A 24,328-nucleotide genomic window follows, 5' to 3' on the forward strand; every position below is an offset into this window, starting at 1 on the left:
GGAACTAGTTATTAATTCATACAATGACATGGATGAAACTTAAATACATTTTGTACAGTGAAAGAAACTAGACATAAAAGGAAGAGGGAGTGACTACAAAGGTGACTCATGGGAGGATTTTTAAGATAAGGAACTGTTCTATATGGTAATGAGGTAAGGAACACATAACACTATGCATTTGTCAAAACCCAAAGAACTGTACATCACAAAGAATGAACTTTAATGTATGCAGATTAAATAAAAAAAAAACAACAACCAGGAGTTTGGGGGGTTCCAGGATGGAATGCACACAATGTAAAAAGAATGTACTATATATAGCATATGCTATAACCTAAAAAAAGTATCTGGAATATATAATGAACTCTTCCAACTCAACAACAAAAAGACAACTCAATTTTAAAACAGGACTATTTTTAGGACTTGGATACATGTTTCTCCAAAGAAGCTATACAAATAGCAGGGGAACACATGAAGAGATGCTCAACATCACAAGTCATTAGGGAAATGGTAATTAAAACCACAGTGAGAGACCAAAAACAAAAAATAACAAGCATTAGGGACAATGTGGAAAAACAGGAATTCCTGTGCACTGCTAATGGGAATGTAAAATAGTATGGTTAGTGTGGAAAACAGTTTGGCAGGTCCTCAAAAAGTTAAACACAGAATATATGATCCAGCAATTCCATTCTTAGGTACATACCCAAGAGAAAGGAAAACATGTCCACACACAAACTTAGTATATGAATGTTTACAGAAGCACTTAAACAACAGAAAGGCTTACATATTGAAAACCATAAAATATTGCTGAGAAATTATAAATAGCAATATATAATAATAATGATACATAACAAATTAATAAAATAAGTGGAGACATTTTATCTATAGGTTGGAAGATTCAATACCAACATCGGTTCTCCCAAAACTGGTCTATAGATTCAACACAGTTTGGAGCACCTAGCTGGGTTAGCTAATAGAGTAAACAACTCTTGATCTTGGGGTCATGAGTTTGAGCCTCATGTTTGGCATAGAGGTAGAGATTGCTTAAAAAAAAATAGATTCAGGGCGCCTGGGTGGCTCAGTCGTTAAGCGTCTGCCTTCGGCTCAGGTCGTGATCCCAGGGTCCTGGGATCGAGCCCCATATCGGGCTCCCTGTTCCGCGGGGAAGCCTGCTTCTCCCCTCCTTCTCCCCCTGCTTGTGTTCGCTCCCTCGCTATGTCTCTCTCTGTCAAGTAAATAAATAAAATCTTTAAAAAAAAAAAAATAGATTCAACACAATCCTAATCAAAATTCCAATAGATTTTGGGGCACGTGGGTGGCTTGGTTGGACAAGCGTCCAACTCTTGATTTTCGGCTCAGGCTGTGATTTCAGGGTCCTGGGATCTAGCCGCATCCAGCTCCATGCTCAGTGGGGAGTCAGCCTGAAATTCTCTCAGTCCCTCTGCCCCTCCCACTGTGTATGTGCGCACACACTCGCTCTCCCTCTCAAATAAATAAATCTTAAAAAAAAAAAATTCCAGTAGGTTTTGTTTTTTTTTTTAAATAGAAACTGACAAGCTGATTCCAAAATTTAGATGGAAGGCAGAAAAGGATTTAGAATAGCCAAAACAGGGGCGCCTGGGTGGCTCAGTCATTAAGCGTCTGCTTTCGGCTCAGGTCATGATCTCAGGGTCCTGGGATCGAGCCCCACATCGGGCTCCCTGCACAGTGGGAAGGCTGCTTCTCCCTCTCCCACTCCCCCTGCTTGTGTTCCCTCTCTCACTGTGTCTCTCTCTGTGAAATAAATAAAATCTTTGAAAAAAAAAAATACAGAATAGCCAAAACAGTTTGAAAAAGAACAAAGTTGGAAAAGTGACATGACTTCAAGAATTATTATAAAGGTACAGTTATCATGACAGTGTAGTATCAATAAAGGACAGACACATAGTTCAATAAAGAACAGAGTTCAAAAATAAACTCATATATATGGTGAACTTATTTTTGACAAAGGTGCAAAAGCAATGCTGGAAGAGAGAACACCCTTTTCAATAAATGGGGCTGGAAAAACTGGATATCCATATGTAAAAAAAACAATGAACTTGGGTCCATACATCACAACATACACACAAAAAAATTAACTCAAAATAGATCGTAGACATAAATGTAAAACCCAAACTATAAACCCCCCAAAAGAAAACCTATGAGGAAATCTTTGGGAACTTAGGTTAGGCAAAGATTTCTAAAAGCACAATCCATAAAAGAGCAAATTCATAAATCCAAACTAAAAACTTCTATAAAACTTCTATAAAACACAGTTAGTGAAAAGACAAGACATCTATTAGGAGGAACTCTTTGCAAAGCATATAGGTGATGAAGGACTTGTGTCTAAAAAAAGCAAAGAACTCTTAAAACTGAACAATAAGAAAACAATCTTACTTTAAAAGAGGCAAAGACTTGGACCCTTGACCAAAGATGACATACTGTGGATTAAAAAAAAGTGCTTAATAGTATTAGTCATTAGGGAAATATAAATTAAAACCATAATGAAATACCACCATACACCCATCAGAATGGTAAAATAAGAAATAGTGATGATACCAAATGCTGCCTAAGATGCTGAGAAACTGGGTAATCTGTGCACTGCTGGTGGGAATGTATAAATTTGGCAGTTTCTTATAAAACTAAATTCACAGGGCGCCTGGGTGGCTCAGTTGGTTAAGCGACTGCCTTCGGCTCAGGTCATGATCCTGGAGTCCCGGGATCGAGTCCCGCATCGGGCTCCCTGCTCGGCGGGGAGTCTGCCTCTCCCTCTGACCCTCCCCCTTCTCATGTGCTCTCTCTCTCTCTCAAATAAATAAATAAAATCTTTAAAAAACAAAAAAATAAAAAAAACTAAATTCACATGTTGGAGGTTGGGAACAATTGTACTTTTGGGCATTTAAGGCAGAGAAATGAAAACTTACATTCAAACAAAAACCTGTATATAAGTGTTCATAGCTACTTTATTCATACTATCCTATAAATGGAAATAACCAAGTGTTTGTCAAAAGGTAAAACGTTAGGGCGCCTGGGTGGCTCAGTTGGTTGAGTGACTGCCTTTGGCTCAGGTCATGATTCTGAAGTCCCAGGATCGAGTCCCGTATCGGGCTCCCCACTCAGCGTGAAGTCTGCTTCTCCCTCTGACCCTCCCCCCTCTCACGCTCTCTCTCTCTCTCCCATTCCCTCTCTCAGATAAATAAATAAAATCTTTGGGGCACCTGGGTGGCTCAGTCATTAAGCGTCTGCCCTCGGCTCAGGTCATGATCCCAGGATCCTGGGATCAAGCCCCGCATCAGGCTTCCTGCTCGGCGGGAAGCCTGCTTCTCTCTCTCCCACTCCCCCTGCTTGTGTTCCCTCTCTCACTGTGTCTCTCTGTCAAATAAATAAATAAAATCTTAAAAAAATAAAAATAAAAATAAATAAATAAAATCTTTAAAAAAAAAAAAAACGTTAAATAAATTGTAATACATCCGTATCATGGAATACTTCTCAGTAATTAAAAGGAACTTAATATAGACAACAACTTGGAAGGATCACCTGAGAATCACACTGAGTGATAAAAGCCAAACTCAAAAGGTTAAATACTATAAGACTCAATTTATATAACATTTTCTTGAAATAAAATTATGGAGATGGAGAATAGATTAGTGGTTGCCAGGAATTAGATAATGGGGTGGGGAGGAAGGAGGGAAGTGGGTGTGGTTATAAAGGGGTTAGTGAGATGGAACTTTGTGGTAATGGAACAGTTCTGTATCTTGATTATGGTAGTGGTTACACGAATCTACACATGATAAAATTGCACAGAAACACACACACACACACACACACGAGTGCATGTAAAATTGGTGACATCTGAGTAAGTTTGGTGGACTATACCAAAGTCATTTTCCTGGTCTTGATATTATACTATAATTATGCAAGATGTTATCATTGGTGGAAACTTTAGTGAAGGACTCTCAGAATCTCCCACTCTCTCTATATATTTTTGCAACTTTCTGTTAATCTATAATTATTTCAAAACTAGAGGGTTTTTAAGAACAGGCAAAAAAACCTGAACAGACATTTCACCAAAAGATATTCAGATGGTAAACAAGCGCACAGAATTATAAATATATATATACATTATATGTATATAATTATATATACAGAATTATATATATATACATTATATGTATATATGCATGTAAATATAAATTAAGGAAATATAAAACAAAACCACAAGGAGATACTACTACACATCTATTAGAATGCCTAAAATTAAAAAAAAAAAAAAAAAAAAACTGACCATACCAGATGTTGATGACAATATCCAAATGTACATTTCCACTAAGAGGAATGCAAAAGGATACATCCACTTAGGAAAACAGTTTGGCAGTTTCTCATAAAGTTAAACTTATACCTATCATATAATCCAACCATTCTGCTCCTAGGTATTTATCCAAGAGTAAAGGAAATATGTATCTACATAAATACTTATACACGAATGTTCACAGCAGCTTTATTTGTAACAGCCAAAACCTGGAAGCAATCCAAAAGTCCATCAAGCGGTGAATGGATAAACAAATTGTGGCACATGCATACAATGGAAACTATTTTCCAATAAAAATGAATAACCTGATAAACTAACATGTAAGAATCTCAAAAATAACAATGCCCATTAAAAGTCGTCAGACCCAGGGGCACCTAGGTGGCTCAGTTGGTTAAGCATCTGATCTGGGCTCAGGTCATGATCTCAGGATTGGGAGACAAGCTTCTCGCTCAGCAGGGAGTCTGCTTGAGATTCTCTCTCTCTCCCCCTTTCCCTCTGCCTCCCCCACCCCCGCTCACTTGCTCTCTCTCAAAATAAGAATAAAATAAAGAGGGGCGCCTGGGTGGCTCAGTCGTTAAGCGTCTGCCTTTGGCTCAGGTCATGATCCCAGGGTCCTGGGATCAAGCCCCGCATCAGGCTCCCTGCTCAGCGGGAAGCCTGCTTCTCCCTCTCCCACTCCCCCTGCTTGTGTTCCCTCTCTCACTGTGTCTGTCTCTGTCAAATAAATAAATAAAATCTTAAAAAAAAAAAAAAAAAAGAATAAAATAAAGAAGTCAGAAGATGCCCCCCCCCGCCCCCGGGCCAAAGTGATGTCATTTTGGAATATAGGTGATGTTGGTGGGGTGAGGTCCGGAGCCGATGACCAAGAAAGAATTCTTGAGACGTCTTTAGTGCAAAATGGTGGTTTTATTAAAGCACAGGGACAGGACCCATTAGTAGAAAGCTGTACTGGGGTCATGAGGAGTAGCCCATTATATACTTTCAAGATGGGAGGGGGTTAGGGATAGCGTAAGTCTCTAAGGAATTTTGGAAGCAAGGTTTCCAGGACTTTGAGGGGGCTAACTATTGTTGGCAAAAGGTCATTTATTACTGTCTAATAAAACCTTAGTCAGGAGACCCTTCAGATGTATATCGGTGGGTCATATGCTTGGAGGATGATTGCCAACACATATCTTGGGGGGTTTAGAGATAAAGGAAATTTCTAAAGGAATTTTTTAAAAGATTTTACATATTTATTTGACAAAGAGAGACACAGTGAGAGAGGACACACAAGCAGGGGGAGTGGGAGAGGGAGAAGGAGGCTTCCCACGGAGCAGGAAGCCCGATGCAGGGCTCAATCCCAGGACCCTGGGATCATGACCTGAGCCGAAGGCAGACGCTTAATGACTGGGCCACCCAGATGCCCCTCTTAAGGAATTTTTACATGTTAAAGTAGACTTACAAGATCCTGGGGGTTAGGCTAAGATTCTTTTGCCCTTAGCAAAGTATTAATATTGAGGCAGTTGAGTCCCTAGAGGACTGTCACTCGGCCTGTTTCAAGGACTTCTCAATGGGCTATAGGCAGTAGGAAATTTAATGATTTCTCTGCTGCCTTGTTTCCCACATCAAAAGTACGCACTCCAGGGGCAGCTGGGAGCTCAGTCAGTTAAGCGTCTGCGTTCAGCTCAAGTCATGATCCCAGAGTCTTGGGATGGAGCCCCGAATCGGACTCCTTGCTCAGTGGGGAGCCTGCTTCTCCCTCTGCCTGCCGCTCCCCCTGCTTGCGCTAACAAATAAATAAAATCTTTAAAAAAAAAAAAAAGGTATATACTACATGACTTCATTTACATGATTTCTATAGTGACTTCAGTGGTTGTCTGGGACAGGGCAAAGAACGGTGAGTGGGAGGGAATGACCATTAAAGGCGCATAAGGAAACTTTTGGGGATGATGGATATGTTGACTATCTTGAATGCAGTAAAAGTTTCATAGATATATATGTGTCAAAACTTATGAGACTAGGGACACCTTGGTGGCTCAGTCGGTTGAGCATCTGACTCGTGGTTTCAGCTTGGGTCAAGATCTCAGGGTCGTGGGATCGAGCCTGGCATCCTAGCATCGGGCCCCACGCTCAGTGCAGAGTCCTCTTGTCCCTCTCCCTCTGTTCCTCCCCGCCCCCATGGCTCACACTCTCTCTAAAAAATAAATAAATAATAAATAAATAAAATCTTAAAAAAAAATTTCTCAGACTATACACTTTATTTTTTTTACATTTTATTTGTCAGAGAGAGAGAGCACAAGCAGGGGGAGCTGCAGGCGGAGGGTGAAGCAGACTCCCTGCAGAGCAGGGAGCCCGATGCAGGACTGATCCCAGGGCCCTGGGACCATGTCCTGAGCCGAAAGCAGATGCTTAATCGGGTGAACCACCCAGGCGTCCCAGACTATACACTTTAAGTAAGTACTGTTTATTATTGAAGAAGATCAGAATATACACCCCAAAATATGCCACTTTGGCATAAGGATTATTTGAGGTGAAGGCAATTAAAAAACAGCAGACACAGGAAGAACCCTGCCCTCTCCCTTTCAGCCTAAAAGCAGGGCATAAATTTTTCCTTTGTAAAGGTGACATAAATTTCCATTTGTAAAGTGTTCGGTCCCCCTCTTCACTACCCTGAGGAGAAGTACTCTTATCTGCATAACAAATCTTACTAAACAACCCTTATTTATCACACATTTCCTAGTCACCTTCCCACAACTACCACCCTCCTCCCCACAAGACCAAATTCTCTTTTTACTTGGTTTAGTCTCTTCTCCACATTTTATCACTCTGGTAAAATGGTATATAAGCCTCCCACATTTTTAGTAATACCTGAAACATTTTATTAAACATCTTATTAATGCCTGAATCAACTTTCCTTCTCCCCCCCCCCCAAATCCGCTTCTCCTATCACAATTGAAATGAAATAATTCTAGCCTCCTTCCTCTCTTTACTCAACTGATAACAGGTCCTACTGATTTCTTTCCCCTAAATCTATCTCAGCTTTATTCCCACCTTGCCATCTCTACTCCTCTGCCCTTATGATTTCTCAGATACATTTGCGGCCCCCACCCACCCAGCCCCACTCCCTCAATTCCTGCCTTAATCCATGATCCAACGTAGCCTAGTGATCTAAGCCACAAATTTGGCGTTCCTCCTCAGCTTCAAATCCTTCAATGGCTCCCTAAAATCCAAATTCCTCATTATGAAATAATAGGCTCTCCTCTGGCCAAATCTGAATACTATAGCCTGATCTTCAACCTTACCAAATTAAAGGACTCCCTAACTTGGGTCTTTGGATGTGGTCATCAATGAATCTGAAATAGACTTCCTCCTTTATCTATCTAGGAAACTCATTCTACTGGATCCAGCTCAATGTAACCTCTTCTCTGACCTCTCAAAGTTGTCATTTATGTGTTCGGAGGGCCTTCTCTGTACCTGTATTACATAGATATTGCTGCACTTATTTCCATGTCCACTCCAATAAACTGAACTGTATTCACAAATAATGATATAATAAATTTTATTAAAAGATTGAATGATTTTGTACATTTACTCAGCTAATAGTCTTGAGTTCCCCTCCCTCTCAGTTACTCTAAGATCTTATACAATCTTCCTATATCTAGTTTTTACTTTTTCTTTTTCTTTTAAGATTTTATTTATTTGACAGAGACACAGAGAGAGAGGGAACACAAGCAGGGGGAGTGGGAGAGGGAGAAGCAGGCTTCCCGCTGAGCAGGGAGTCCAATGCAGGGCTCGATCCCAGGACCCTGGGATCGATGACCTGAGCCGAAGGCAGACGCTTAACCAACTGAGCCACCCAGGCACCCCTAGTTTTTACTTTCTCTTCCCAGTGCATATCCTTCTATTTTACCATTTAACAAATTCTAGGTTCCTTTCAGGCTAGCAATTAACACTTAATGCTATTTTGAAAAATCAGGATTGCTTAACTAGATGACTGTCTTTATGCTTCTATATGCCTGCATAGCCACCTGATTCCACCTGAACCACACAAGGAACATGAATTTGCTGTCCCAAATAACCCACCCACCATTCACAGAAACCTATTAGCCATACTCGATTCAGTCTTTCTCTGTACTTATATAAGCTCCCATGTCCACCCCAAGAACTCTGACAGAGCAAGAAAAAAGCAAGTGCCACAAAAAGTAACTGCATAATAAAAGTTGCATTTACATTTTAAAGTTCCTCAACTGCTAACAAACTGTGGATAGTAAGCGCAGAGGATTCTTTTGGTTGATCCTCTCCTCCCAGCCCCTCAATTTTCTCCTTCCTCCCTAATATATTTTCTTCTACGCACCTATCTATCCATTCTTCTCTCATGCAGCCATGTGCTTCAGGGGAAGTCAACCACATCCTCAGGCCAAGGGATGGGCCTGGTTGGCTAAGAATAATTCCCTCAGTCTTTACCAGTGACTAATTTAGGAAAGGGAATGTAACCCAATTTTGGTCAATGAAATCAGAGATTGTTTGCTGTAGGCTTCTTCTGGAACAGTCCTTCCTCACTCTTAAAAAGAAAACAGTCAAGTGTAGTCGTGTTTGTATCTCTTTCCCTCCCCCTACCAAATATACCAACCCCAAATATAACTATTTTGCATATGTTTAAACTAGAAATTTTAAAGTATTACTATTTCTTTCAAATAGCAATCTAATGATAAAAAGTCAATGAAGTTTCAAAAATAGTGATCAGCCAACATTTACAAGGTAATATAACAAAAGAGCTTTCTTGCCTTTGCTCTGAAAAGTAGAGTTCTGGTAAAGCTCAGAGATAACTGGGTGTGTGTAAAAGAAATAGGGAGCACGCAAAGAGAAGCCCAAACGGCAATACTGATCTTGAGAGATAAGAGTAGGTGACAGATGGCAAAATGACCAAAATATCAAAGAAAAAACTGAATCAGTGTTAGTTGGCTATAGATGGTAGATGGTAGATCGATTTTACTTGGGATCTAAATTCAATCAAAGAGGGGCGCCTGGGTGGCTCAGTCATTAAGCGTTTGCCTTCGGCTCAGGTCATGATCCCAGGGTGCTGTGTTTGAGCCCCTCATCGGGCTCCCTGCTCAGTGGGGAGCCTGCTTCCTCTCCCTCTGCCTGCTGCTCCTTCTGTTTGTGTTGGCTCTCTCTCTGTCAAATAAGTAAAATCTTTAAAACAATAAAAATAAAAATAAATTCAACCAAAGAAATAAATAGTACATATATATCTTTTAGAACATGTGAAAGCAAAATGTTAACTTAAAACAAACAACAAAAAAACTGCCCTAACTAGTAATTTCACATTTTTTAAATTCTTAACTTTTCCCTCATTTAGGTTTAGAGCAATTTTGACAAGTCAAAAAATGCTTTAAATTTTAAATCATAAATGTAAAATAGCCTGCAAAGGTCACACATCAGGCCCTAATCAGGACAACACAGGAGGGAGTTGTCAAAGAGAAAGGCCAAGTCCGCATTACTGAAAACCTAGAACAACATGATCTCTTGACCTCCAGATCTGCAAGGAAGCAAAGAAAAGAAGCCTAACAGCTAAATTTGGGCCTAGCACAGTTAGCTGTGCAGTACCTGCTTTTGTCCTGGCTGTAATACTGCTACCATTTAAAAATTTCTAGAACAGGCAGGAGTAGAAGCATCATCCCTCAAGCAGCCAATCTGAGCCAAAAGCAGAAAATCTAGTCACAAGAACACACATGTAACTCGTAAGCCCTAGCCCACATATATTTTGATTGCATGTGCTCATCAGGAGTCTTGGTTTTACCAAAGGAAAACCTGAATATTTCTGTACTTAAAACTCTTTCTGGGGCACCTGGGTGGCTCAGTCTTTAAGTGTCCACCTTCGGCTCAGGTCATGGTCCCAGGGTCCTGGGATTGAGCCCCACATTGGGTTCCCTGCTCAGTGGGAAGCCTGCTTTTCTCCCTCTCCCTTTCCCCCTGCTTGTGTTCCCTCTCTCGCTGTGTCTCTGTCAAATAAATAAATAAAATCTTAAAAAAAAAAAAAAAAACTCTTTCTGAGAGGCAAGAGGCATAGTAGAAAGAGCCTAAATAAAAAAAAAAAACCAGGGCTCAGGGTCACTTGGCTGGCTCAGTCGGTAGAGCATGCAACTCTTGATCTCAGGGTTGTAAGTTCGAGCCCCATGTTGGGTGTAGAGATTACTTCAAAACAAAACAAAACAACACAAACAAAAATAGGATTCAAATGCCCTATCTTCCACTTTCTAGATAGTCAGACCCGGCATTTGTTTCCTCAGGTATTTTTTTTTTTTTTTAAGATTTTATTTATTTATTTGAGAGAGAGAATGAGATAGAGAGAGCATGAGAGTGGGGAGGGTCAGGGGGAGAAGCAGACTCCCCGCCAAGCAGGGAGCCCGATGTGGGACTCGATCCCAGGACTCCAGGATCATGACCTGAGCCGAAGGCAGTCGCTTAACCAACTGAGCCACCCAGGCGCCCTGTTTCCTCAGGTATTAAACAGAACTAAAACAAGGGCACCTGGGTGGTTCAGTCAGTTAAGCATCGGGCTCTTGGTTTAGACTAGGGTCATGATCTCAGCGTCCTGGGATCAAGCTCAGCAGGGAGTCTGCTTGAGATTCTCCCTCTCCCCCTCTTTCTGCCCCACCTCCCCCCCCCAGCTCTCTTTCTCTCTCTCTAAAACAAATAAATCTTTAAAAACAAATGGAAATAACACCTACCTCTTCAGATTATCATAAGACTTAGAGATAATATACATAAAAATACCTTGCACATAACAGGTACTCAATTAAATTAAGTATTTATGTAATAGAACAGAAACAGTTCTATAGACCTAATAGAACACAAACACAAAAAGGAACAGTTACAAAAATGATCAAAATTATCAGCTGTGCAAAAACAACTCTACAATTTTCAAGAAGAAATCAAGCAACTTTCTAGAGAAGAAGAAAGGAATAGGAGTCAGAGGTCCTGGGTTTTTGTTTTGCGACTAACTGGTTAAATGACCCTGGGCAAAGAAACTTGAACCTCAATATCCTCTCTTATAAAATGAAAGGATTATTAGCCAAAAACTATTCTGTGCTTTTTAGCAATGTCACACAAGACCGCAACAAACATGAATCTAGAACCTAGACCTAACTCAGCAGTACCTCAAAATAGTGTTTATAAATTGACTCAAAAAAGAAAGACTATGAAACATGTGGTTGGCAGAGGCAGTTCAGATAAATGGGTACAGCGAAGGTTTCACACTGACACTGAAAAAAGTTGAATAAAATTAAAGATGATAATTACTATTCTATTAACATAGAGAGTGAGGGATCTAAAACAGGTAGAGCATGAGAAAGACCAGTGAGGAGGCATGGTATAGATGCAAGGAACAGGAATCAAAGATGCCCTTGGCTTGTGACTTTCAAAAATGATTTGGGGGGGGAATAAAATTTGAAGAGAAAATTTCATAAATCCAAACAGGAGGTGACCAAGATTTGAGTATGGTCACAGAGCAGAGAAAAATGGGGAGATACAACTCATTTTCAGAAAGTGACAAAACTGAGGAACCAAGTAACCCAATAAAAGATAGTAATAAAGTAATCCAATAAAAAGTAATTAAAAAAAAAATGTATTAAAACTACAGACATGGGCACCTGGGTGGCTCAGTTGTTAAGCGTCTGCCTTCGGCTCGGGTCGTGATCCCAGGGTCCTGGGATCGAGTCCCACATTCCCTGCTTGGCGGGAAGCCTGCTTCTTCCTCTCCCACTCCCCCTGCTTGTTCCTGCTCTTGCTCTCGCTCTGTCAAATAAACAAATAAAATCTTTAAAAAAAAACAAAAACAAAACTACAGACATAAGGAAATATGGCCTGAATAACAAGAACATCTCTATGACCTAAGTTATTAATATAATCAGAATTACGAAACCATTTCCTAAAACTCTGTTTTTCAAACTAAAGGTTTGAACAATTGTTTAATATAATGAAAAAGAAAATGTCAAGGTAATGTCACAGAATAGAGGTAAATGCTGCTTTATCTGAAACTTCTATCTCAGTTTTCTGTGTATAAATATGTATGCTTGTGTTGGGATGAAACATAAAATGCATTTCTTACTCTTTTTGCATTATGTTCAAAAAAGTTTCAAAACTTTGTATTACGGAAGTTTTCAAACATAAAGCAGGTAGTATAAGAAGAAGTCCTCATATATCATTTAGCTTCAACCATTTCTGAATGTCATTTTTTTCCTGAATGTCATTTTTATTGAACAACCCTCTACTGAAAGGAGGCGAAACTATAAAGTAGTATTAATATCAGAGGAAATCAAAGTTTCCTTAAAACTTTTACATTGCAATAAAAAAAAGAAAAAGTAACATTTAGATGAAACTTTGTATATTTTCCCCAAAGCCTTTCCAATTATAAAGGACAAGTTTAATACCTATATTCCTTTAGTATTAAATATGATCTCACAAATGTCAAGATGTAAGAGAATAAATTTCAGATTTTGTTTGCTCTGAAATGTTCACAAAATTTTCACAAGACTTTACACGTCAATTATTTTTGTCAGTTAATCACTATAAATTACATAGTAGGATTAAAACTCTAGTCTTGGGGAGCCTGGGTGGCTCAGTCGGTTAAGCGTCTGCCTTTCGCTCAGGTCATGGTCCTGAGGTCCTAGGATCGCCGCATCTGGTTCCCTGCTCCACAGGGAGACTGCTTCTCCCTCTGCCCCTCCTCCCACTGTTTCTCTCAATCTCTCTCTCTCAAATAAATAAATAAAATCTTTAAAAAAATAATAAAAAATAAAAAAACAAAAAAGTAGTCTTAAAATTAAGACCAAGTCCTCTAGTTCCATTTCATCATAAATCTAAAAGTTCAAGAGAACTGACAATAAATAAATATTAGACTGACAGATACAAGCAATATGATAAAACATTAATATTTTCAAAAATAATTTCAAGCTCAGGGAGCCCAGGTGGCTCAGTCAGTTAAGTGACCGATTCATGATCTCAGCTGAGGTCTCAATCTCAGACTTATGAGTTCAAGCTCTGTGCTGGATGCCAAGCCTACATTAAAAAACAAATAATAATAATAAAAAATAATATCATGAAGCCCTTAAATTACTAAGCAGTAAGTGAATTTTTCTGACCCCATAGTCAGAAAACATTTTAAAAAATTAAGAAATACCAGGGCACTTGGGTGGCTTAGTTGGCTGGGCCTCCAACTGTTGGTTTCCACCCGGGTCAAGGGTCTTGGAATCATGGGTCAAAGCCCCACCTCAGGTTCTGCCCTCCATGCGTTCTCTCTCTAATAAATGGATAAAATCTTTAAATTTTTTTTTAAATACCTACTTTTAAAAAAAGATCTATTTATTTGAGAGAGAGAGGGTGCAAGTGGGGAGATGGGCAGGAGAGAATCTTCAAGGAGACTCCCCGCTGGGCACAGAGTCCGATGCACATCTCCAGGTCTCCAGGGTTCGATCCCACAACCCATGAGATCATGATCTGAGTCGAAACCAAGAGTCCAACGTTTAACAGACTAAGCCATCCAAGCACCCCTAAAAAATACCTACTTAAAAGCATACCAAAAGATCAGTTCACTTTTTATTTATGTACACTAACTCACCTCACCATCCCACTACTAATACTAATTAAAGAGAGTAATGGGTTTTGTAAATCAGACATAGCACAACCAATTTTTATATTGTTTATTTGCTAAACCAGTTTTTGTTTATTTTTTAAAAGATTTTTATTTACTTATTTGAAGAGCTTGCCCAAGCATGCAGGGCAGAGGGGCAGAAGAAGGAGAGAAGCAGACTCCCTGCTGAGCCCTGAGCCTGATCCCAGACAGGAGATCACTAACTGAGCCTACCAGGAGCCCAGCTAAACCAGTTTATTTTTTTTTTTAATTACATGCAACAGCAAATCTTATTAACTTTATAACGCTATTTTATTTTGTTGTTGTTTTAAGTAGGTTCCACACCCAGCAAGGAGCCTAATGCAGGGCTAGAACTCAAGACCCCAGATTCAGACCTGAGCTCTGGATGCTTAACCAACTGAGCCACCCACGTGCCCCTCATAATGCCATTTTAAAACATTTTTCCGGGGCGCCTGGGTGGCTCAGTTGGTTAAGCGACTGCCTTCGGCTCAGGTCATGATCCTGGAGTCCCAGGATCGAGTCCCGCATCGGGCTCCCTGCTCGGCAGGGAGTCTGCTTATCCCTCTGACCCTCCCCCTCTCATGCTCTCTGTCTCTCATTCTCTCTGTCTCAAATAAATAAATAAAATCTTTAAAAAAAAAAAACCATTTTTCCTATCCTAATCTAAGACCTTAAGGAACTTGAAGAGTTTCTGAATGTCATTTTTTAAACCTTCTATTATGAAAATTTTAAAACATACAAAAAATACAGAAAATATTACAATAAACTCTCATATAGCCATCATCTAGCTTCAACAATTTTTTTTAAAGATTTTACGTATTTATTTGAGAGACAGCATTTGTGCACAAGCGGGGTGGGCGAAGGGGCAGAGGGAGAAGACTCCCTGCTGAGCAGGCGGGAGGGTGGCTCCATCCCAGGGCCCCGAGACTATGACCTGAGCTGAAGGCAGATGCTTAACCAACTGAGCCACCCAAGGGCCCCCAACAATCTTTTTTGAGTTTACTTTTTTTTTTTTTTTTTTAAGTAATCTCTACACCCAAGGTAGGGCTTGAACTCATGACCCCGAGATCAATCAAGAGTCATATGCTCTTCCAACTGAGCCAGGCAGGTGCCCCTAGCTTCAACAACTTTTGAATATCATTTTTTCCCGTCATTTTTATTTAACAACCTTTTTTATTTATTTTTTTTTTTTTAAGATTTTATTTATTTGACAGAGAGAGAGAGAGTGAGAGCAGGAACACAAGCAGGGGGAGTGGGAGAGGGATAAGCAGGCTTCCTGCGGAGCAGGGACCCGGGTGTAGGGCTCAACCCCAGAACCCTGGGATCATGACCTGAGCTGAAGGCAGATGCTTAACGACTGAGCCACCTAGGCGTCCCTAACAACCTTTTTTAAAACAATACTGAAAAATATTTACATTTAAGTACAACTCACAAACTGTCCATTAAAGTGTTCTGGCTAATGATTAATCACCTTGATGGGAAAAAATGTTTTCAGAAATATTTTTTCATATGATATAAATTAACATTACTGAAAAGTTATTACTCAATATTAATTCCAAAGCTCATTTAATCCTATTTTCTAACTAAAATAAACAGCAAAGCTGATAAAAATTTACCACAGAGGGGCACCAGGGTGGCTCAGTCGGTTAAGAGGCTGCCTTCAGCTCAGGTCGCGATCTCTGGATCCTGGGATAAGCCCGCGTCGGGCTTCCTGCTCAGCAGGGAGTCTGCTTCTCTCTCTCTCTCTCTCTCCCTCTGCCCCTCCCCACCGCTGGTTCTCTCTCTCTCAAATAAATAAATAAATAAAATTTAAAAAGAATTTTACCACAGAGTTTAGAAATATAAAAATTATTTTAAGACACTGAAAATGTATTGAAAAAAATTAAAACTGTCACCTGCTTCTGTAACATAAGACATATCCAAACTTTACATTTTGTAGGAAAATGGAGCGTTCAAAGTTACTTCTCCTGTGTACTAGGGATTTTCTGACTTTCATAGACATGTAGTTCCTTTGCACACAGGGTATCAACATAACTAGAACTGACCCGATGATTAAATTTCAGGTAGCACCTCAAGGAAAGTTCATAGACCATACTACTTGAATCTTACAGGTCCAATTGTTCCTCTCTTCTAAAGTCTACTGAATTCAGGCAAGCAGGTGAGAGCCATCCATTATACTTATATAAACATTATCTGAAATGCTAAAATATATGCAGATCCATACTACGTTTGAGTTAAAATTATGGCTATTAAAATGCTTACTCCTGCTTGTGACTCTCCTAAAGCCTCCATGAACAAACTCACTCCTCTTAAATTCCACTGTTACTTGAACCTCATATGGCATGCCTGGGCCAATTTGATGACTTGGATTTTGTTTTAGAAGCCAGGCTTACTGCCAAGTCCGCTATGTCTACTCCCCTGACCCACCAGGACAGCTTTAGACAACACCTCCCTTATTTATGTTACTGCTGTGAGCAGTCAAACTGCAGCTTACTATCAAATGAGGCTCAACCTACTCGGGTTTCCTATCTCTTAAGAGTAATACGACTGACTTCACCTTATTATGGTTTCCTCAACCCCACCTCTTATTTAAAATAAAACATCACCATACTGAATCATCAACTACTCAATACTAATAAGGAAAGTAAAGGACACATTAAACTTCAGTATAATATAAACTTCAGTATAACTTCACCATAAACGATCAGTAACACAACTGCTTATCTTCTCTTAGTAGGCTTCCATTTTATATATCAGTACTTTATTACATTCTCTAAAGAAAAACACTTTTCACATTTTCTTACCAAAAATGTCTTTATGATCACACTTCATTGAAAAAATAAAGAGCAAAACTCAAAAGCAGAGCTTGGGATATGCCCTCAATAAAAATACATACAATTATTGGCAAAGTTTACTCGTTGTCACAGAAAGGCAAGTCATAACAATAAGCTGATTCTACCATTTACGTTAAATTAATACCTTAAATGCCCTTAAATGCTGAAGATACAGGCCTCACAAGACCCACAATTTCTTGGCCATGTACATAATACCCAAGTTTTAATTTTTATATCATGTAATATAACTACTACAGTATTACTTCTACTAAATTTAGAAAATATGCCAAAATGTCTCTTTTGTATTGGCAAATGGGAAAACCTAAGAAAATGCAGGTATAGCGGTATAGCAATGCTCTTCCATTGATGAAATTTTAACGCAACATATGACAGCTCCATCACAAAATTCTGCTAATACCCCCAGGAGCATCTACCCCTATCAGGAAGTATCAAAGAAACAGAATATTAGGGGCACCTGGGTGGCTCAGTCGTTAGGCATCTGCCTTCGGCTTAGGTCATGATCCCAGGGTCCTGGGATCGAGCCCCGCATTGGGCTCCCTGCTCTGCAGGAAGCCTGCTTCTCCTTCTCCCACTCCCCCTGCTTGTGTTCCTTCTCTCACTGTGTCTCTCTCTGTGTCGAATAAATAAATAAAATCTTTAAAAAAATAAAAAATAAAAAAATGTAAAAAAGAAACAGAATATTAAATTATTCTTCCAAGTGAAATACTGAAATATCTGTCAGTGACTCAATCACCAGATACATATTCTCACTGCATTCAAAAAAGCTGACCTATGGTATGAAACTAAGGCTCAGCAGTAATCATCTCCTCCTAGACACTACCTAATGCGCTACACACAAACACACCATTAAATTTCTACAGGAAACCATACAAGCAACTTCCCTTTTTTCATACTGATTTAAATATCCAATTATACTTAGTATGGTTAGCAAATCAACTTTCACACCATACTAACAGTTTAATTCCAGAAAGTAGAAAAACATAAAGGCAAGTGACCTTCAGTACTTCTATTTAGTAAAATATGAGAAATGAGGTTAACACTGAAAAGAATAACAGAAGAAGATAGAGTAAAAATGTCTAAGACAAATATTACAACTTCTCTATGCAAGGTTTAAAATAACTGGATCTCCTATCTGCCCCTACTCACCCTCAGTGTTTTAGTTTAGCATAGAGAGAAGGATCTAGGAAACAAGAGGAAATAAAAAAATAACCTATCGCGCGTGCGTGTGTGTGTGTTAAGAAATGTTAACTAACAGCACTTAATGAGCACTATTGGACCAAAAACTGTGCTAAGAGCTTTAAATACCTTATCTCATTTGACATAGATAAAACAAAAACTTTGAGGAAAAATTATCAATAGAAACTGAAAAGTAAGAAAATTATCTGAGACAGTTAAATTATAAAAAACACATGAATCAGGGCGCCTGGGTGGCTCAGATGGTTAAGCGTCTGTCTTTGGCTCAGGTCATGATCCCGGGGTCCTGGGATGGAGTCCTGCGTCAGGCTCCGTGCTCAGTGAGGAGCCTGCTTTCTCCCTCTGCCTCTCTCTCTTTCTCTCTCTCTGTCTCTCATGAATAAATAAATAAAATCTTAAAAAAAAAAAACATGAATCAGAGTTTCAAGCACTATACAAAGAACACTACAAATTAAAGACTTTGATGATCATCTAGGAAAAGTTCCTCAGATTTACACAGGAAAAAGTTGTGTATTAAAGTGATAGCCAACAAAATTACACATCTTATCCGAAAGCAAATTTCTTACAAAAATACATATTGTATCTAAGATATTTCTCCCCTCTTAAAAAGCAGCAGTAGAAAAGATACTATGCAGTCAGTATATGGCACACACTCCTTCCAGTGACTCTCATTCAGGACTAGAAAGTCAATATTTAATAATGGACCAGCCCTGAGAGTCAAACTTTGAATTTGAAAAGATTATTACAACATCAAACTAAATTAGAGATACACAATCAGTACCCTCAAATAAAGCACCAGAAGCTGCCCTTTATAATGGCAAATAATATTAGTGAAAGGCATTAAACACTTACCAACTTAAAATTTTCTATTTACTACTGAAGTATATCTTCATTTTAAAGCAAGGTATTAAGAAAATTTAAACAAAATAGTTTGATTCATTTTTAACTGAAAAAAATCAAAACTAGCCTCATTGCTAAGGACTCCAGGGTCTTAAATTTTCTTTAATGGAAAAAATCTCAAAACACCTCCCAAAGCAATAATCTTAAAAACTCAGTCATAAATGTATCCGACATTATCAAGTATCAAAACATCTAATTTGTACTTTAACAAGCTTTCTCTTAGAACATTCACTAAATTCAGCCCCTCTGTTTATCCTCAGTTCCCATCCATTATCCCTTCCTCCAAATATTTTTCAAAAATCTTCTGTATGGAAATGTACATGTGATACAAATACTCTCAAACCCTCAAAGAGATGGAAAACCTTCAGCCCCAAATTCCTAGATCTGCTGTCTTAGGGGACTGACCACTAAAAGCGAAAGAATTGAAACAAGTCTCATCAACTTCCTCTACCACAGAAAAAGTGAGCTCAAAACTTAAGCGGTATTGGGCGCCTGGGTGGCTCAGTTGGTTAAGCGACTGCCTTCGGCTCAGGTCATGATCCTGGAGTCCCTGGATCGAGTCCCGCATCGGGTCCCTGCTCAGCAAGGAGCCTGCTTCTCCCTCTGACCCTCCCCCCTCTCATGTGCTCTCTCTCTCTCATTCTCTCTGTCTCAAATAAATAAATAAAAAATCTTTAAAAAAAAAAAAAAAAACTTAAGCGGTATTTATTCATTAATTCAACAAATACTGGGTGCCCACTTATGTTAAAGGCACTATGCTAGGCATCGATCATACAACTATGAACAAAATATAGACATCATCCCTGCCTTCATGAAACCTTCGATCCAGTAAGGAAGAAAATCCATAAACATGTAAACACACTGATATAACCCCATACTGGTCTTAATTCTGCCAAGCAATTTTATTCTCATGGCTCACTCTACTGCCTATTGCCATCCTAAAAGCATGTCAGTTAATCTACTTGTTCCCTCAAACTACACACGCATAGAGGCGCCAGGGTGGCTCAGTTGGTTAAGCGACAGCCTTTGGCTCAGGTCTTGATCCCAGGAAACAAGAGGAAATAAAAAAGAACCAAGTCCCCTGCTGGGCTCCCTGCTCATCGGGGAGCCTGCTTCTCCTCTCCCTCTGCCTCTCACCCTACTTGTGCATGCATTCTTGCTCTCTCTCTGTCAAGTAAATAAATAAAATATTCAAACTACACACTCATAATTATACTTATTAAAATGAAAACTAATTTTGTGAACAAATAATTTTGAACATATAACACATCCTTCTCAGAATTTTTAAATTAGCTGCTAAATGTTCATAGCAGCACTATTCACAATAACCAAAGGCAGTTAACAGCCCAAGTGTCCATCACTGGAGGAAAGGATAAACTGGGGGTATATATACAATAGAATATTATTCAGCCATAAAGACGAATGAAGTAACGATGCATTCTACAACATGGATGAACCATGAAATACTATGCTAAGTGAAAGAAGCCAAACACCTTTATATGATTCCATTTACACAAAATATCCAGAATTGCTAAATCCATTCAAACAAATCACAGATTAGGGACTGGGCAGCCAGGGGGTGGGAGGAAACAAGGGAGAATGAGGAACAACTACTTAAATAGGTTTGGGGCTTCCTTCTGGAGTGATGAAAATGGTTTGGAACTAGATACAAGAGGTTGCACAACACTGTCAATGAACTAAATGCCACTGAATTGCTCACTTTAAAATGGGTATGTCATGTGTATTTCACCTTAACTGGGGACCAAAAAAAAAAAAAAAACCCTTTAAAAATACAGCTATCCCAATATTTTAAAGTGGACTTTTTATCAAATAAAACTGCTCAAGTTTAAATTTGGGAATTTCATTTATAAGTCAAGTTTCAAACTTTAACTCCTTCTAGACTCATTTCAGTATCAAAATGGTTTTTGGGGTTTTATGGCAAAAAACATTTCTTAAAAAGCTGTTTTCATAGCTCTTAAATGTTATCCATTTTTTTGGATGTACATACAATTCCTACTTACATAAGGACACTCCTTTATTGATCATGAATTTGGTATATAACATGCTCTAATCAAGTCTGTGCTCAAGAAAAGTCTGCGGATATCACCAACTGTTTATCTTCTTTGTAATAAAAATACTCATTAAAAAGGTCTGTTTTTATTAAATCCCAATAATCTAAACACACAATTCATTGCTACTCTCTCCACAAATGCCACTTTTCCTGTTTCTACCTATGTTGTAACACATACCACCATGCAGTCAGCCTGGGGGCATAATTATTTGGGTTATGTGTCCCCCTCCCATTTCCCAAGCTCCTTGAGGGGCCTCAGGCCTTTTTTGCATCCAACACAACACTACAAAGTACCTAACAGTATCTTCAACCTAATAGGTGCTCAAACAATGCCTGTGGAATTGAAATAAACTCAGGCAACAAATAACTATTGTAAATTACTATGCTGAAGCTTTGCGCAGTGGCAGTATCGTAGCCAATGAGGTTTATCCGAGGCGCGATTATTGCTAATTGAAATTACTATGCTGAAAAAGACAACATATAAACACTAAAAGGGCTGATAAGACAAATACTGTCCAAAAAATCCTTTAGCTTTCACGTTCAGATATGTTTTTCAGTGCAATGGAACATCAATATGATCATGAAGTAATTCATCTAATACCCAGAAAGAATAAATAGGAATTAGTCTTATCCATCTCTCTTTTGAAGTTCGCCTGCATATGCAATAGGGAAACTGAACTTAATGAACCACAGTATTCCAAACCAGGTCACAGGAGAGCTCTTAGTCCCCAGCCATCCTGTTTCTATTTCCTGATTGGTCTGACCTCCAACCATTATGGTGCCCAATCTTCCTAATTCACGACCTCCTCCAAAACATCTTCTGCGGTGAGCTTTTAATTAAAATAAAGACTGAGTTCCAGAACTTTCTAGAATTATGAACAAGGCACCCCACTTTTTTTAATCTTCCGAAACATTTTGCTCAAGAAAAGAAATCCAGTTTGCAAAAGTCCCGTTATAGTTACACTTCGAATTAAACGTGGGCCATAAACTTGCACAAGTGTTAACCCAATGGCATTACTCTCCTAACAAAGTAGATTTAAACAGACATGTGCACGAATTTTTGAGAACTCCTACATCTCAAGCATGTGCACCTTTCAAATAAAAAATGTTAAAAACCTGGGATAGATGAAAAGCCAAGTGCGCTTCCACTTCACAGGGACAGCTTTTTCTCCGCACCACGCTGGCAAAGCAGCGACAACCAGACGCCACTTGGGCAACGGCCCCGACCCTCGGCCTCCAAACCGCAGGCGTCCACTAGCCACAAGCGTCCCGGAGTCGAGTTCCGCACTAGTTCGCTTCCAGCCAAGCCCGCGGCCACTTACACGTCGCTGCGACCCACACGCCTCTTCAGCAATTTAAATCCGCTCTTCACTCACCGCACGCACAAACACACACACACGGTGTTACTAATCCCGGGACAACCAAGGGACCAGGGAAGGGACGAGCTCGTGCGAACCAGGAGAGGAGGGGACGCTCCCCGGTCCCGCCCGGCCCGGCACCCACCTGCAGGCCGCGAGCCCGAGGGCGGCGGCGCCGGCGCCCCGTCCTCGCCAAAGACGAGTTTGAAGTCGAGCTCGTCGTGGGCGCCACAGTTTGCAGTAGTCATCGGCGTGGCCCAGGGTGCTGCGGCTCCTCCTGTGGCGGCGGCGGCGACGGAGGCGGCGGCGGCGGCGGCGGCGGCAGCTCCTCAGCGCCGCTTCATGCCGGGCCGCGCGGGCCAGGAGGTCGCGGCTCCGCGGCGAAGTTTCCGGGCGGGGACCGTGACACCGAGCGTTCCGTTCCAAACTCGAGAGCTGGCCGCGCGCCGAGTCGCACCAGGAGCCGCCGCCACAGCCTGTCGCTACTGCCTAAGCCGCCACGGCCGCCTTAGCCGATATTCCCCGCCCCCCAACACCCGCCGCCGCCGCCGCCGCCAGCGCGCTGCCGCGCAGGGTAGCACGCCTAACCCCGCCCCCTACTGCGCGCCCATCCGACCGTGCTGCCCATCGGCCACTGGCGCCCCCGCTCGCCCAATGGCTCCGCCCCCCTCGCCGGCCTACCGCGTGATTCCCTCTCGGGGAGGAGGAAGTCACGTGCACAGAGAGTTGGATGGCCCCACTAGCTCTTGGGAGTTGTAGTTTGGCCGCTATTCTCTCCTTAACTTCTAAACCAGGGCCCTCTTAATTGGATTGAGTGCAATCCAGTCCACCCGCCAATCGAAGATCCCTTTCCTTATTGGGCAGAGCTCACGTTGAGTAGGGTTATGGGTTTGGAGACGGGCGGCTGAAATGTTGCTCCGATGGCTGGGTTTAGGGACGGTGTCAGTGCCGGAGAGGGTTACGTGAACGACACTCACACGCTCATCCCGCCACCCCAACCCTAATGGCGGAGTCTAGGGAAGGCAGGGCCGGGCCGAGCCTCCAGCTAAGGTGGGGCGGAGCCGGAGGAGACCTGCGCAGCCTGAGGAGTCCCGAGTCTCAGCTCAACAATGCAGACCCAGCCCTTCGGGGCGGGGCCCGCGCCGGGTGGCTGCGCCTTTGTCTGTCCCTAGGAGCTGGCAGCTGCTCTCTGGAGGACAGCCGGCGCATTCGAGCCCTCGGCAAAGCCCCACCAGCAAGGTCGGTCCATTGCTGGAAGTCGAAGCTGATTGAACCAGAAGACCCGTCGTGAACTCGCACCACTCATGGGCTCGATGACCTTAGCATCCCGGTGCACATCCGTGAAAGCGGGAGGACCCGCTACCCAAACTGAGTGGTTGTTAATGGAGAGGAAGTGACACTGTGTCTGAAGAACTGTTTTTCGCTCTCGGTCCCTCCCCAGAGCGCCTCTCTTCCCTTGAGACCCAGGACGCCTCCTCCTGAGCCTGGGGTGGCGGCCGTGCCAGGGGACGCTGAGCCTGGCTTGTTTACTTAGGGCTCCTTCAAGACGCAGGGTGGACCAGGAGCTGGGAAAAGTAGCACTGACCTACTTCCCTAGCTCCAGGCCCCACAGGGCATAGTATCTCTAGAAGGAAGTTGCTGTAGGAACTCAGGGCACTAGGTCTCAGAGGCTTGGGTGCAGGTGCAAGGGCCCAGGCACTCACCCACAAAAAGGCGAAGAGGACAAAGTGGAATGCTTTGTAGAAAGGTCTCAATATATGGACTGATACCTGAGCTACCAGGGAGCCCTAAGGAAGGCCTAAGTAGGCTTTGGGTCAGGAGGACAGATAATGTCCAGAGTAGATGAGATGTTCATCTTGGATTGGTACATCCCTGAGGTCAGAAAATTTTTCCTGCTCAATGCTCTGTACACATACCTGAGCTGGACCTAGAGAAGCAGAGATAAATTAGTCGCCCTTCAGGGGTTGGGGAGAGGAGGCCAGCAAGTCTATAATC

At 41.2% G+C, this 24,328-nt stretch overlaps 1 protein-coding gene and 1 non-coding gene across 9 annotated transcripts in view; one reads left to right on the forward strand and one right to left on the reverse strand.

Annotated features, from left to right (window-relative positions):
- The window catches only part of NFATC3 (nuclear factor of activated T cells 3), a 121,172-nt gene extending 98,271 nt beyond the window's left edge, over nucleotides 1–22,901 (reverse strand). For 5 of the 8 annotated variants that reach the window (XR_010408059.1, XR_010408060.1, XM_064580695.1 and 2 more), the window contains exons 1-2: nucleotides 22,479–22,898; nucleotides 11,948–12,100 (exon numbers count right to left, since the gene is read on the reverse strand). Coding sequence is in view for 6 of the 8 variants with exons in the window: in XM_064580695.1 (XP_064436765.1) it covers nucleotides 11,948–12,100; nucleotides 22,479–22,581 (256 nt within the window). In the remaining 2 variants the exon portion in view is untranslated. Of the gene's footprint in view, nucleotides 1–11,947; nucleotides 12,101–22,478 lie in introns of all 8 variants that reach the window. The other 3 variants (XM_064580696.1, XM_045890864.3, XM_045890863.3) reach the window with 3 other exon arrangements.
- Nucleotides 21,365–21,505, forward strand: LOC123856272 (U4 spliceosomal RNA). The gene has a single exon (XR_006793681.1). It is a non-coding gene; the product is annotated as a U4 spliceosomal RNA (small nuclear RNA).
- Nucleotides 22,902–24,328: the final 1,427 nt, after the last annotated feature.

The sequence above is a fragment of the Mirounga angustirostris genome, unplaced genomic scaffold (assembly GCF_029215605.1).
Source record: "Mirounga angustirostris isolate CCGP_5_RB_7025 unplaced genomic scaffold, mMirAng1.0.hap1 SCAF_16, whole genome shotgun sequence".
NCBI classification, from domain to species: Eukaryota; Metazoa; Chordata; class Mammalia; order Carnivora; family Phocidae; genus Mirounga; species Mirounga angustirostris.